The sequence below is a fragment of the Nyctibius grandis genome, chromosome 9, assembly GCF_013368605.1.
Source record: "Nyctibius grandis isolate bNycGra1 chromosome 9, bNycGra1.pri, whole genome shotgun sequence".
Classification (NCBI taxonomy): domain Eukaryota; kingdom Metazoa; phylum Chordata; class Aves; order Nyctibiiformes; family Nyctibiidae; genus Nyctibius; species Nyctibius grandis.
The window spans coordinates 37794461-37806982 of NC_090666.1; the positions used below are offsets into that span (position 1 = coordinate 37794461).

General features: G+C 39.0%; 1 protein-coding gene across 1 annotated transcript in view; it reads right to left on the bottom strand.

The window, feature by feature from the left end:
- LOC137666935 (von Willebrand factor D and EGF domain-containing protein-like) overlaps positions 1–12522 on the bottom strand; it is a 272112-nt gene that overhangs the window by 115542 nt on the left and 144048 nt on the right. The window contains exons 22-24 of the mRNA XM_068407215.1: positions 5060–5155; positions 4201–4296; positions 759–854 (exon numbers count right to left, since the gene is read on the bottom strand). Coding sequence (XP_068263316.1) covers positions 759–854; positions 4201–4296; positions 5060–5155 — 288 coding nt within the window. The remainder of the gene's footprint in view (positions 1–758; positions 855–4200; positions 4297–5059; positions 5156–12522) is intronic.

Consider the following 12522-nt stretch of genomic DNA (forward strand, 5'->3'; position numbering starts at 1 on the left):
TATTTATGTTCCCAGATTCAGAAGGGGTTATTAGAGCCACGCTCAAAAACATGAAAAGCAAGTGGCATAAGCTCAGGGGTCTTCCAGCTATTTGAGCTCTAGACATAAGTTCTTCTCTCCTGTCTATTCTGCCTGGGCTAACAGTTACTTAAAGTATTCATTAATTTGACTTCTGCAGCACAAAGTGAGCAAGAAGCCCAAGATACTGTTACCCTCAGTTTAGAGCTCTCCCTCTTAGGGCAAGTATTCAAAATCAGATCCTGCTCTATATCAGGCAGGGCCATATTTGATCAGATCTTTGAGCAGGGATATGAAGAAGTGCTATACAAGTCTCTCATCCACTATACTCTAGGATGGTCAAGTAGGTGATATTGTGAGTCCCATTCGAAGACAAATTCTCATCTGGCTCCGAAACACAATATAGTACACACTATAGAGTACACAAAATGAACAAAGTAGAGCCATACCGTAACATTTAATTGGATAGTTGCTAATCAGTGATATCACTGCTTCAGATAGTTTTAGATTAGTTGTTTAGTTATCATTAATGCCATCATAAGTAAGTGCTTACTTCACAATACCATTAAGGACTGTATAATGCAGATTTAAGACAGACTATAACATCAAAGGAGTACACAGGGAGTTATGACAAGGAAAATCTCTGGATATACTTCATGTGAGGGCAGGTAATGATATAGGCTGCTGTTTATATTTTAAGCCTGGGTCCTTTATCAAGATGATAAATAGAACTTTCTTACCTCTCTGACACTGTGGCCCATAGAAGCCATAAGGACACGTACACATATTTGGCCGTACACAGATTCCTCCATTCAAGCACACAGGGTCGCACACAGCTGTATGTAAATATAAGATAACTCTATGAATCTCTTATAATTTTGGAATTTTTTAGAGTGGGTACTCTTTTGCTGCTGGACATTTCATAAGAATAAAGATTTCTAGTCATATTGTGATAAATTTCACACAGTCCTTGCTGGTCAGTTGTGCTGTGGCATTTATTCATTGTCGACACAGTGAGAGCGTTTCAGTGGTGTTTTAGCCTAGCTTGAGGAATGAAAGGAAATATAATTTAATAGCTTATTTCTGATGTCTTCCTTTGATTTGCACCGTTCATTTGCTTCCACTCTAGTATCCTCACCAAACACAATCTCAAGGTAGTAAAAAGTAGTCACATTGCATGCAGCCTGGATAACCTGGAGATGAGATATTAACCATTTGCTGCTCTGAGTTCAGCAGAACATCGTGGCATTCCCATGAAGTTGAATAGGTATGCACCACAAAACCTCCGTTTGCTCTGCCTCATTTAAATGCCAGTTCCTACAACATATTGGCTCATGCATCACCAACAAAGCCACTGGCTGAGCTCCCTTTGCCTCTTTATTTATCTGTTATTACTGTAGATGATATAACAGGTATTAGGAATTAAAAGCTGTCTTGCATATTTCTAAGCAGCAAGTACCTGACTGTTGAAAAAAAAGGTATTAGAATTGCAGATCAGTTTAGTTGGGAAGTCACTGTGTGAAGAATAAGGAATCTGATAAAGTTTTCGTTGTAAAACAGAGTGACACTTTAAAACAGTCTTTTTCCTTCTACTCCCTTTGTCTTTCAGTATCTTACAGAATAGCCCATTAAATAAGTTAAATACATGTAAGCTTAAATAAATTAAGGGTCACTAAAATGTTTCTGATGAACTAAAGAAGAAATAAAAAGTTGATTTGGAAAGAGAAAAAAAAGTGAAGCTGTAGTCTAGGTGAGAGGCTTTTCTGACTAAGCAGCAAACACTTATGAAGTCAAAATGGACTGTCCTGGTTTTACAGGGATAAAATTTATAGAATCACTTTTCTGTTCCATTTTGTTTCAGTGTGTGGCCAGCTGTGGATGGTGATCAAGGCCATTAGCAGTGAAAGCCAGGGCAGCTGCCCCAGGCTGGCCCACAGGTGTGTTCTATAGCATTAACGTCAGGGTCACTATAAATGGGAAAGCTGCTGGGGACGGGGGGGGAAGAGTCCTCTTTGTTCTGTTCTCCTCACCTCAATGGTTTCTATCCCTGGAGGGACCTGCCAACGTTCTATGAGCTAAGTATAATTTTGTGTCTTTTGTATTAGTATCAATATTAGTTTTATTATTTTATTAAATCTGTTTAAATTTCAGCCCCCGAGTCTCCCTCCTTTTCCAAATTCCCTTTCTCATCTGGGGAGGGGACACTGGGTGATAGAACAACTGGTTATTTTTTAGCCCTGGGTGCGGGCTAAAGGGAGACAATTGCTAATGGTAAACTTGGATTAGTTGCCTCATTGTCCTAGCTAGTTCACAGATGCCCATGCTCTGTCAGTGTTCATATTTCTTGGTCAAGTCCCCTAAGTCCCCTTTATTCGTTGTTGTTTCTATATCTATGTTCACCCAGAGACTCCCATCATATTACTTGAGGCAGGAAACCCCAACAGTATCCACAAAACACTCTGGGTAGTGCACACAAAACAGTGCAGGAGAGGTGAGCCTGATAGTCTTTCACCTGAGGTATTGGCAGACAAACAAATCCTGCTGCTATTATTCTAGGTTGGAAATTACTGCTTCTGCTGCTGTTGCTTGTCCTCCTCTTGGAATAATCCTGTTAAAAGCCACCCCAAAATATGTTTGCAGAACTCAAAGGAGAGTAATCTCCGTCAGGAAAAAGAGGAGACAGTGGGAACCACGATAGCTAGTGGCAACCCAGTCACTTACTGTGGATCTTAGCTAGGTTAATTTATGTGTCCTCAATAGCTCTGTCATTTCAACACTTACAGGAAGAGCAATCTCAGGGAGATGGAGGTTAAAATAACTTCTCTCACCTTCCAGCAAAGGTAATGGAGGCTGAAGGTGTCTCAGTCATTTAATATTCACTATGGCAGAGGCAGACTGCCTCTGTAGCCTTGAGGTTTGGCACTGATTAAGGTACTCCTCATTCTTGCTCCTTTTAATATTTCACTGTTTTGCATGCCTTGTCCCAGGTGAGCGCTGTAGTTACTGTGCCTTTGGAGGAAAAATGTGTACTCCTTCTTTTAGTGCTTAGACCTTGAAAGGAAGGTCTGAGCTGTACCTATTCAAAACAGGGTTCAAAACTATGACTCCTGACTAGAAATAGGTGTCTAGTTCGAGCGTGCACACTTCTGTGGATGCCTTTGTAGGTACTCTGCAGGTGTGAAACGCAGGAGGAGCCGTGTGAATTCTGGCAATAGTGGGATGCTTAACATTAGGGGGTGAATGGCTACATTCTCCTTGTAAACTGGCTTTTTTTTTTTTCTCGTACAGTCACAAGCCGTCTTCTGGAACGGGGAAACTGAATTCAAGAACTGGATCACAAAAATCTGAGTAGCCAGTCTCAGTTTCTGATAGCTTACCCTTCTATGTTCACTTTTCTTCCTTAGACTATGCAGCATTAGAAGTGTACATGTGGATGTTAACTTTGCATCAGAAGTCATGTTTACTTGTTTACTTTCTTGTCCTAACTTAAAATGGACTCCTTCTACTCCTGTCTCCATAAACTGTACTTTTAAGTTCAGGTTTGACTGCATACCGTTAAAAATCACTAAAAGCCAAACCCTTGTTCTTTCTGCCCCACCATCATACCTTGAGAGGAATGTGTTGGGTTAAAAGCAGTGAAAACTGGAAGTTGCACAGATCATGAGCAGTACAGATGGTTGCATTGCCCTCATCTCTGCCACTGCAGGTGTGGGGCAGGACTCATTGTTTGGGCTCTCCATGAACAAGACCAACAAAGAGTGAGGTTATGTCCACAACAGCTGAGACTGTAAATGAACACATCTTCAAAGTCTCCAGTGAGAATTAGTCTCATTTGCAGAAGCTACCAAGCACCTAGAAATGTTGTAACTTCTGAAATGCTGAATAGCTTTATTTGCGTTTTTGTGCATGCTGAGAAGAAACTCCAGAATCACACAGGCATAAAAAAACTGCAAAAAGGTTTTGTTTGTGTGTTTCCTCTATGTGACCTTGAGATTTAGATGAACATCTAAACTTATGAATACTTACCTAAACTCACAGCCTTCTGAGGTTCTGCCCTTTACTAGGTCTCCTGTTCTTGCATTTTGATTCTTTCAGCAATTCCCACTCTGACCACTGAATTGCAGGAATCACTTGGATTTCAGGCAGCAAAAGAAATGAGCCCAGTCATTTCTAACCACTTACCTGTTTCGCAAGAAGGGCTGCTCCATCCATGTCTGCATTTGCACTCATCTGGTGACACACAGACCCCACCGTTGTGACAGTGTCTGTTACACACCACTGGAAAATACGCAAAGAGATCAACATCTCTTATTGGTAACACCGATGCAGATCCTAAAGCTGCTCTATTACAGCAAATAACTAATGGTATTAGTCCAACAGGCAAATTGAGGGGCGAACCTGTCCCTTTCCTTGGTTCCCTATTAGAAGTCCTGCATCTAAAATTCTTTGCTTTTTAAGTATTCCAGCTGCTCTGGTTCAGAGATAAAATTATATTCCTGTCAAGGGCAACCTGATATTTAAATAAGCAGCGAGGACTGTAATAATGAAACTGCATATCTTTTACCATTCAGCTAATATAGAAGGGTTTGAAGGCTGATTTTTTTCCCCACATATTCTATATATTGAACCGCTTTTGTGACTTGTATTGCACAATAACGTGACTTCTAGTAGGTATGGTTGACTGTGTTCTCAAAATTAGTATTAGTGCATTCAGTCACACAACCTTGAATTTCATAAATGTTACTATAACTAACATGGAGGTTTTTGCTTGTCTGTTTTTCCAGAAGCAATTTTATGTGGGAAATGTTGATATAGATATGCATATTTTTACATAATACAGCTATGCTGCTAGTAAATACACGCTCTGAAATAGTTTAGCTACTGTATTACTTCAATATGTTATACTTTGATTTCCTTGCTGTATTCAATCATCATTTTAAGGGAAAACATAAAAAAAAATAAAAGGCTCTTTTTTATCTTCTAATTTTCTGTAAATTCAAACACGTAAGGAGGAGAAAAGCCTGAATGAGTTCATACATACTTGTTTCACATCGAGGACCAACAAATCCATAAGCACAAGAACAAGTATTTTGAGATAGACAAGTTCCTCCATGCTCACATGGTGGATCACACTGCACTGCAAGAATAAAACATGAGAAAAACCCCTACAGTTCAAATATTACATTCTGTGTGGTTATGAGCACAGCACTTGTTAATACTTTCCCCATACCATCTTATTAATCCAACAACTACTTTGGCTACTGAGGAAAACACTGCAGGATAAAAGTAGGTATCACAGTAACACAGCACTAACTGATGAGTAGCTATATAATGTCTGCAAGGGAATGATTTTAACATGAACATTTAACTTCTGAGCATGCACATTTTAAAGTATGTAGTTTTGAAGTCTGAGGATGGTTCAAATACAAATGTAGTTAATACTAAAGACCTTGCCCATCCCTTTCTAGAAATATGTCTTGTGAACGCTCAGTAAGCCTTAACAGACGTCAGAAGTTACACTAGAGCAGAGATGAAGTGTTTCTTCTGTAGAGAAGAGAGTTGTATGGGAATTTGTCAGCAAAATGACAAACATTTCAGCAACAATTTTAATGTTTAATAAGTAGTGTGAGGTCTGCAGACAAAGCAGCAAGTTAGATAATGATTTCTTGACATATTGCAATGCACAATGTCATTCTGTGGAAGAAAGAGGATGAGCAGGTGGATTACATAAAGCTGGGAAGTACTGAAGCTCCTGAAACAACCTATTTGCTGAAGACACTTTGTTTTTTGAATGTGGGTCATTATGAGCCTAATGGCTTTATTGTGCAGGGAGGCTGGAAGGTTTAGCCTCCTAAACTTTACATCTAAGGCAGATACCTGACATCTATGTCATAAACACTTCTAGCTGTAGCCCTCTAATAAGAGGTAGTTTTGTATGCCAAATGCAGAAGAGAAGACCACTGAAGGTAGAAGGACGACCACTGACACTTACTCGAAGAAGTAGCGCTGTGTGTGGGAGCAGAGCAAGGCACGTGAGTCAGCTCGCTGTCATGCCTTTGGAAAAAAAAAGCCACCTCACGTAATAGAATGAAAAATATCTTCCCTTGTGCTTGGGAATTGAATACAGAGAAAAATGTTGTACTTTGGCACACTTTACTGGCAGAGTTTTGTCTTTTATAATGGTTATGAAGCTAAGCAAGGTTATTCCAAGGAAAACACAAATGAAGGTAAAGAGATCTGAAACAAAGCATCTTTCATTTTAAGTATTGTTAAAAGGGGAAAAAAACCCTAATGTACCACATTTTGTTCTTAAAACTGGAAAATGTGCAGTGTAATTGGAAAGCTAAATGAAGGACAAATACTTGTGGTGCCACATAATTTAAATGAAGTTCATGTGGAAGGTGTCCCTGCCCATGGCAAGGGGTTGGAACTAGATGGTCTTTAAGGTCCCTTCCAACCCAAACCATTCTATGACTGATGTGTTGAAGGCCTCCTCACCTCTTGTGATTATCACTAAGCCTTTAGATAAAGCCATTGCGCATAAACTTTGCCATCCAAAAAAGTAATGAAAGCCACCACACATTTTCCAATTACAATTAAAAAGACAAGCTCCAAGAAGGTACCTTTAAATAAACCATTTTGACACAATAACTTTAAAGAAAGAAATATATTTGGTATTAGATCTGCTCTTCAGGTACTTCGGTATTTACATTTCCTACTACCATAGAATTTTAACAGTGAAATTTTCAATGCTGCATTAAAATGACTTCAGGATTTGATATGCCTGAGAACAGAAAACTTGCTAGATATAGTTTAGATCCATACTATACATGCTGAGAATGTCATTAAGCTAAATTTAGTTTTGATTTGATGGGCTATAAGGTTTAGACATTTGCAATTCAGCATGTGTTTAGCTGAAATTTGAAGTATACAGAAGGAGAAAAAAGAATAAAAAAAATTACATTGTCTGGATAACTAAATAGATTTGACCTCGACCCATTTAAGCAGTTAGTGTTAAACTTTCCCAAAGTTTTTCTAATTCAACCACTCGTAGCAGCTGTTGGAGCAGGTCAGAGGCTCAGGCAGCTTGGGGTCTTGTGCTATTAGGGTGAACAGCAGGTAGCAGTCCGTGATGAAATGGAAAGTGGAAGAAAGGGAAAGAAATTTAAACTATTTTCAAAGAAATTTGTTATTCCTTTAAAACTGCATTGCTATATTGATAAGCCACCGCTTGCTTTCGGGGACTTGCGCGAGGTGTCACTGAAGTCAATGACAGTCATAGAGCTTTGAAAGAAGCGTGCTGACCTGTCTGCTGCACTCACCGAAACTTCTTCACTCTTCTAGGCTTGGGTAAGCACAGGACTTGTTTATAAAGGGATTTCTTTGCAATTAGAAATTAGCAGTAGGTAGAATTGGTTAATATTCTCTGCAGGGAGACAGGGAAATACAAAACCTGGGGAAAAATGTACCGCTCTTTTTGAAGTACGTGAGATGTGATTGCCTTTCCTGTAGGATGATGGTTGCATAAAGCCTCCAGGTGCCTAAGTGCTATGGCAAGCACACTGACATTCAAGCATATTATGCTTTATTTCAGCGTGTTTTCTATGTAGCACGTAAAGTGAATGTGTCCATTTGAATAGAGTACTTTCTATCTGGCCTTTACACATTTCGAGATGCATCTGAACTGTCAGAAAAGAACATGGTATTTTGGATATTAAAACATTTAGCTCTTATGGTGACATTTAATAGTAAAATGTTTAAAATTATCCTATTACTGGTGGATAGCAAAAGATAAAACAGAACACTGGCTACAATGTGAGAGCGAGAATAACATTCACCTAGAAGACATTTTCCTCCATAATAGAAATACGCTGTTTGTGTCAAATTCTTTTCCAAAACTTCCTATCTTTCATCTTCTGGAATGAATACATTTTTCCATAAACATTTGCTGAATTGTACAAAGATATTGCAGTGTTTTTATACTAAGTAATTTCGGATGGTATAAAATAACAGTAAAGAGGAAAACATTGCTGCAAATGGTCAATCTTGCTGTCAAATGGACGTATGTTTATGTTTATAATTTAAAATCTGGAGGTGAAAATGGAGAAGTCCATTATTGTTTTCTTTGAAAGGGCTTTTTGGGAAATACCCCAAAACATCTTTTTTTCCTTTAAAATGAGATCATGCACTTTTTATAAGCTTCTCTATGATAACTTTGGGGGTACTCAGGAATACCAGATGCTGTGTTGTTTCCTCCATTTTTGATAGCCTAATTAGCAAATGACTGCCAGGACAGAGTTATTTCTTAACATCTCAACAGCAAGTGAACTCCCTGTGCTGTCCGACACGTGAGGTCCTGGGTGCGCGTCATTAAAGCAAGGCTCGGAGGTCTGAGAGCATTACCTGCAGTTCCATTTGAAAATTTGAAAACCAGTCAGATCAGGACAGACTTCACTGGAAGGAACATAGTCTGCCTTGTTTCATGCAATCATTGTACATTATTTATTTTCTTTCAAAGATGCACTAATCTAATTTCTTAAATGTGCAGATGAAGTTTGAATATGTGCAGCACAAGGGAGGGAACAGAAAAGAAAGTTACCAGGTTATTGGTTTTCCTTTTCAAATCATTGTAGACTTGTAGTTGTTCTTTTGCATGTAAGATACACAGATAAAGGAAATAAAGCATAGGGTTAAAGCATGTATTGATGCAATTAAAATAACTCATATGCATATTTAAATAGTCTAGCTGTCCAGAGCCCAGTTATGAAATAAATACCCATCATAGCAAATAGAAAATTCACAAGATTAACTTGACTGAATAAATTTGGAATACAAATGCAGACATTGGTTCCGGTTAGGTTGTACTAATGGATTTTGTTTTGTGAAATGTCAGCTGAATGCTCATCTGCAGGCAAAAAAAGAAAATAAAGTGTTAGGAATTGTTAAGACATGAGTAGAGTACAAAATGCCAGGCTTTATTATGGTCTGTATCCATGGTGAGCTGCATCTTAAATACCGTGCTCAGGTCTGATCCCCCAGCTCAGAAAAGATGCAGTAAAAGTGGAAAATATGCAGAAAAAAGTGACAGGGATAACCAAAGTTATAGAAGAGGTTTTGTACGAAGAACAAGTAAATAGATTAGGTTTTTGGGAAAGACATGACTTGGGAGGATAGGACAGAAAACTGCAAAATCAGACATGGTCTGGAAAGGTTGAACTGTTCAAAGGCATCACCTTGGCTTTTTGAAGCATATGATCCATAACTTGCTGAGAGACTATTCTGGACAGTATCCTTATATCTTTCCCATATACTGCCAGACATCTGCTGTTGGTAGCTACTGGAGATAGGGAAAGCACTTTTGGTCTGATATGGTAGAGCTTTTTGGATGTAAAAATGTCAGAACAGACAAATGTCAACTATCTGATTTTTTTTTTTTGCCTCGTTTCATCCAGCTGTACACCCTGAGGTGTTGATACTTTCCCAACTATTCTGTCTTTCCTGTTATTTTGAAAATTATTTGGTTTGCACAGTGGTTTTGTAAGGTCAAGGCAGTGCTGTGTTTTTAACTCTTGAGCAGAAAGCATGACTACTATTGTTCTAGACTTCCCCTTCCCTCAGAAAATACGGTGCAGAACTTGTAAAACATCCCAGTGTTTTACTGACTTAACATTTTTAAGAAAATATTTCTAAAGTAACTTGACTTTGTCTTCCATAGGAATTCTGAGGAACCTTTATGACTACTAAAAAACTAGAAAGATAATAGTCCTTAACTGTCACCTAATACAAAATAGATTTAAATAATTGCTGTATTCTACAGAACTGAGTATTTGACTTTTTAATCATACAGTTTTAGTAACCAGACACTCCCTATCGAACGAACTTGGGGTTAGACAAATAAAAACTAGGATGACCAGGAACTAGCTTAAATTCTTATCTTCCTTTAGTCTTCAGGTCTAGGTCTCTCAGAAAGAAGCACAATAATGATGCCCAGAGCAGAATTTTTTGTTAACTTCAACCCTGTTATCGAATGGAAAGGACATGTTCCACCTTAGGGCACCCTAAGGAGCTCAAGAAGTACAACAGCTGCTCTCAAACAGTGCCATATGCACAGACCCTGGTGAATAAACTGAGCCCAGGGAAAAGACAGCATTTGTTTCCTTGTCCAGTGGATACCACATCTTTGAAAGTGCAGGCCTGTGTCCTTGTCGTAGAGTGGAGAACAGAGGCAGGACGATGAGGAATTGCTCTCAGGTGACTGACAATGCTAACGAGTATTTCAGCGCATTAACCTCAAATGTTAGAGAATGACGCGTTACATTAGAGAGTGGCACTTGTAATACACTAGTCAAAATATCAGAAACATTCTGAAAACAATCCTGTTTGGACTAGTTATGCATTATTAAAGTACTAGTGTTTTATGTGACTTGCATACTGAGCTGAAATATTTAAAGCTCTCTTAGTGTCACGGCACTTCTGCAGTGAGCTCTGGCAGGTGGTAGGTGCTGTCCTGTAAAACTGCTAGGAGGGCACCACAGTAATGCATCAGTTTTATAGTATATATCCTTGAAAATGACACTCAGAGTGGAAATTATGTATTTAGTAACCTCCCTCATCACCAGAGAAACTCTTGGTTAAGTTTACTCCACAAATGCCGGCAAGCACCTTCTTCAAGAGAACGTGTGGGAGAATCCGGTGGACTACAGTAGGTCTTATTTCTCCTGCTTATTTTTTATTATTGTGTAGGTGATGTTGGCTGTCTCCAAAATGTTACTCTCAGATGATGTTTTTCAAGGCCTTGCTGTTTAGCAGACTAGTCTTAATGTTAGGCCACTAATAAATGGTAATACAGGCTTTGTGCAGGAAGGTGAAAGAGATCTACAAGCTGAGAACCTGGCCAGCTGTAGGAAAGGGCTTGGGAGTGATGAGCAGAGCGTTGAGGAACTACTTCATCTTGCTCATCTGCAGAGTAATTAGCCAGAAGTAAGAGAATTAAGAATCTGCAATGCTTATGCCAAAGCAAGATGGGTAAAAGCAAGGTTCTATTTTTACAGATGCCAAAGTCGTTGGTAGAGGAGGGAGTGATCTAAATGGAAATTGCTAAGAGCATCTGAAAATATCTCAGTTTAGATGCCTGAATATAAGCCAAACACACTGACATCTAGCTATGTTCTTCCAAAAGAAGATAGGAGGTTGGACCTGATGATCCCCAGAAGTGTCTTCCAGCCTGGACTCCTGTGAGTCTGTGATTCCCAAAACAGGAAGACAGAGTAGAGGGAAGTGATTTCCAACTAAATCATAACGGGAAGACAGAGGGACTTGTCCAAAGGGATAAGAATATTACAGAAATAAAATTTAGTATGATTTATTTTAGAAGAGAAATTAATTTTCAGAATGCTGCTTATTTTTTCCCTACCAGTCCTCAAAGTCTGATTTTGAACTGCAGAACTGGAAAAAAAAATTTCTATTCTGTCACAAGATAAATATCACTTGGTAAAGTAGTTATTATCTTTGAATATGTTCAGACATTCTTATTAAACAAAGGTCACATCCCCTCAAGCTCCACAGGTATTAAAACTTGCTACCCATGGGCTGTTTCTTTTATCTTGGTGAATTTTGATATCAAATAGGATGATGACATCTATCAATAATGTCTGAGGCTGCTGACGTTTTTGCTCACTTGCCACTGATGCTGCATCAAAGCCTGAAGAATTTGCAAATGTTGGTCTCATCTAAGCTTTGATCACTACTCAATTTTGCTGCCTCCTATTCTTAGAGGGTACTGCTGTTTTGAGGGAAGTTGGTACAAATGTGGTGGCATTGTAAGGTGCTGATATCAGAGGTTATGACGGGCCTTAATGCAAGGAATTATCCTCATCTTTCAACTTCATCTATCATGGTGAATTAGCTGCATCTAACATAGGAAGAGACATTAATGGCTTGAGGTACAATGGGTGCTCTTCACACTTCTGGTCATGTCAAGGAGGGTGCTCGCAGGTGTGCAGAGGGGCTTGGGATGAAGCAGAAGCAGGGAGCAGACAGGCTTCTTATTGAGTCAGGTGACATGGTCAATGACAAGAGAGAAATAAAGGATGTTTGTGTATTGTGTCGTCAAGCCCCGAGAAAGAGAATGATGTTGGTAATAAAGTATTTCAACTTAAGGACTCTCCAGAGAGATTTTCAGTAATACCAGTAATTGAAGAAAACATCTCATCTTGCGAGACAGTAGAAGGCAGAGCTAGATTTATGTTTTAAGGACTATACTGGTGGGCATACTAAATACACTCATACACAAAGCAGCTGTATGCCCGTATTTGTAAAAATTCATATGTACGTGGGCCCAGTCTTTGAGGGGAGACCATTCGGTGGTCAAATTTGCTTTGGGCTTCCCAGTGCTAGGAGCTGGATGGTATTTTTCCAGATCCAGGTATAAAACAGAGGTCAAAGACAAGGTCTTTCATGCCAAATTGCCTTAAATCCTTTAGAAGGGGCATTTCAGAAATGTGC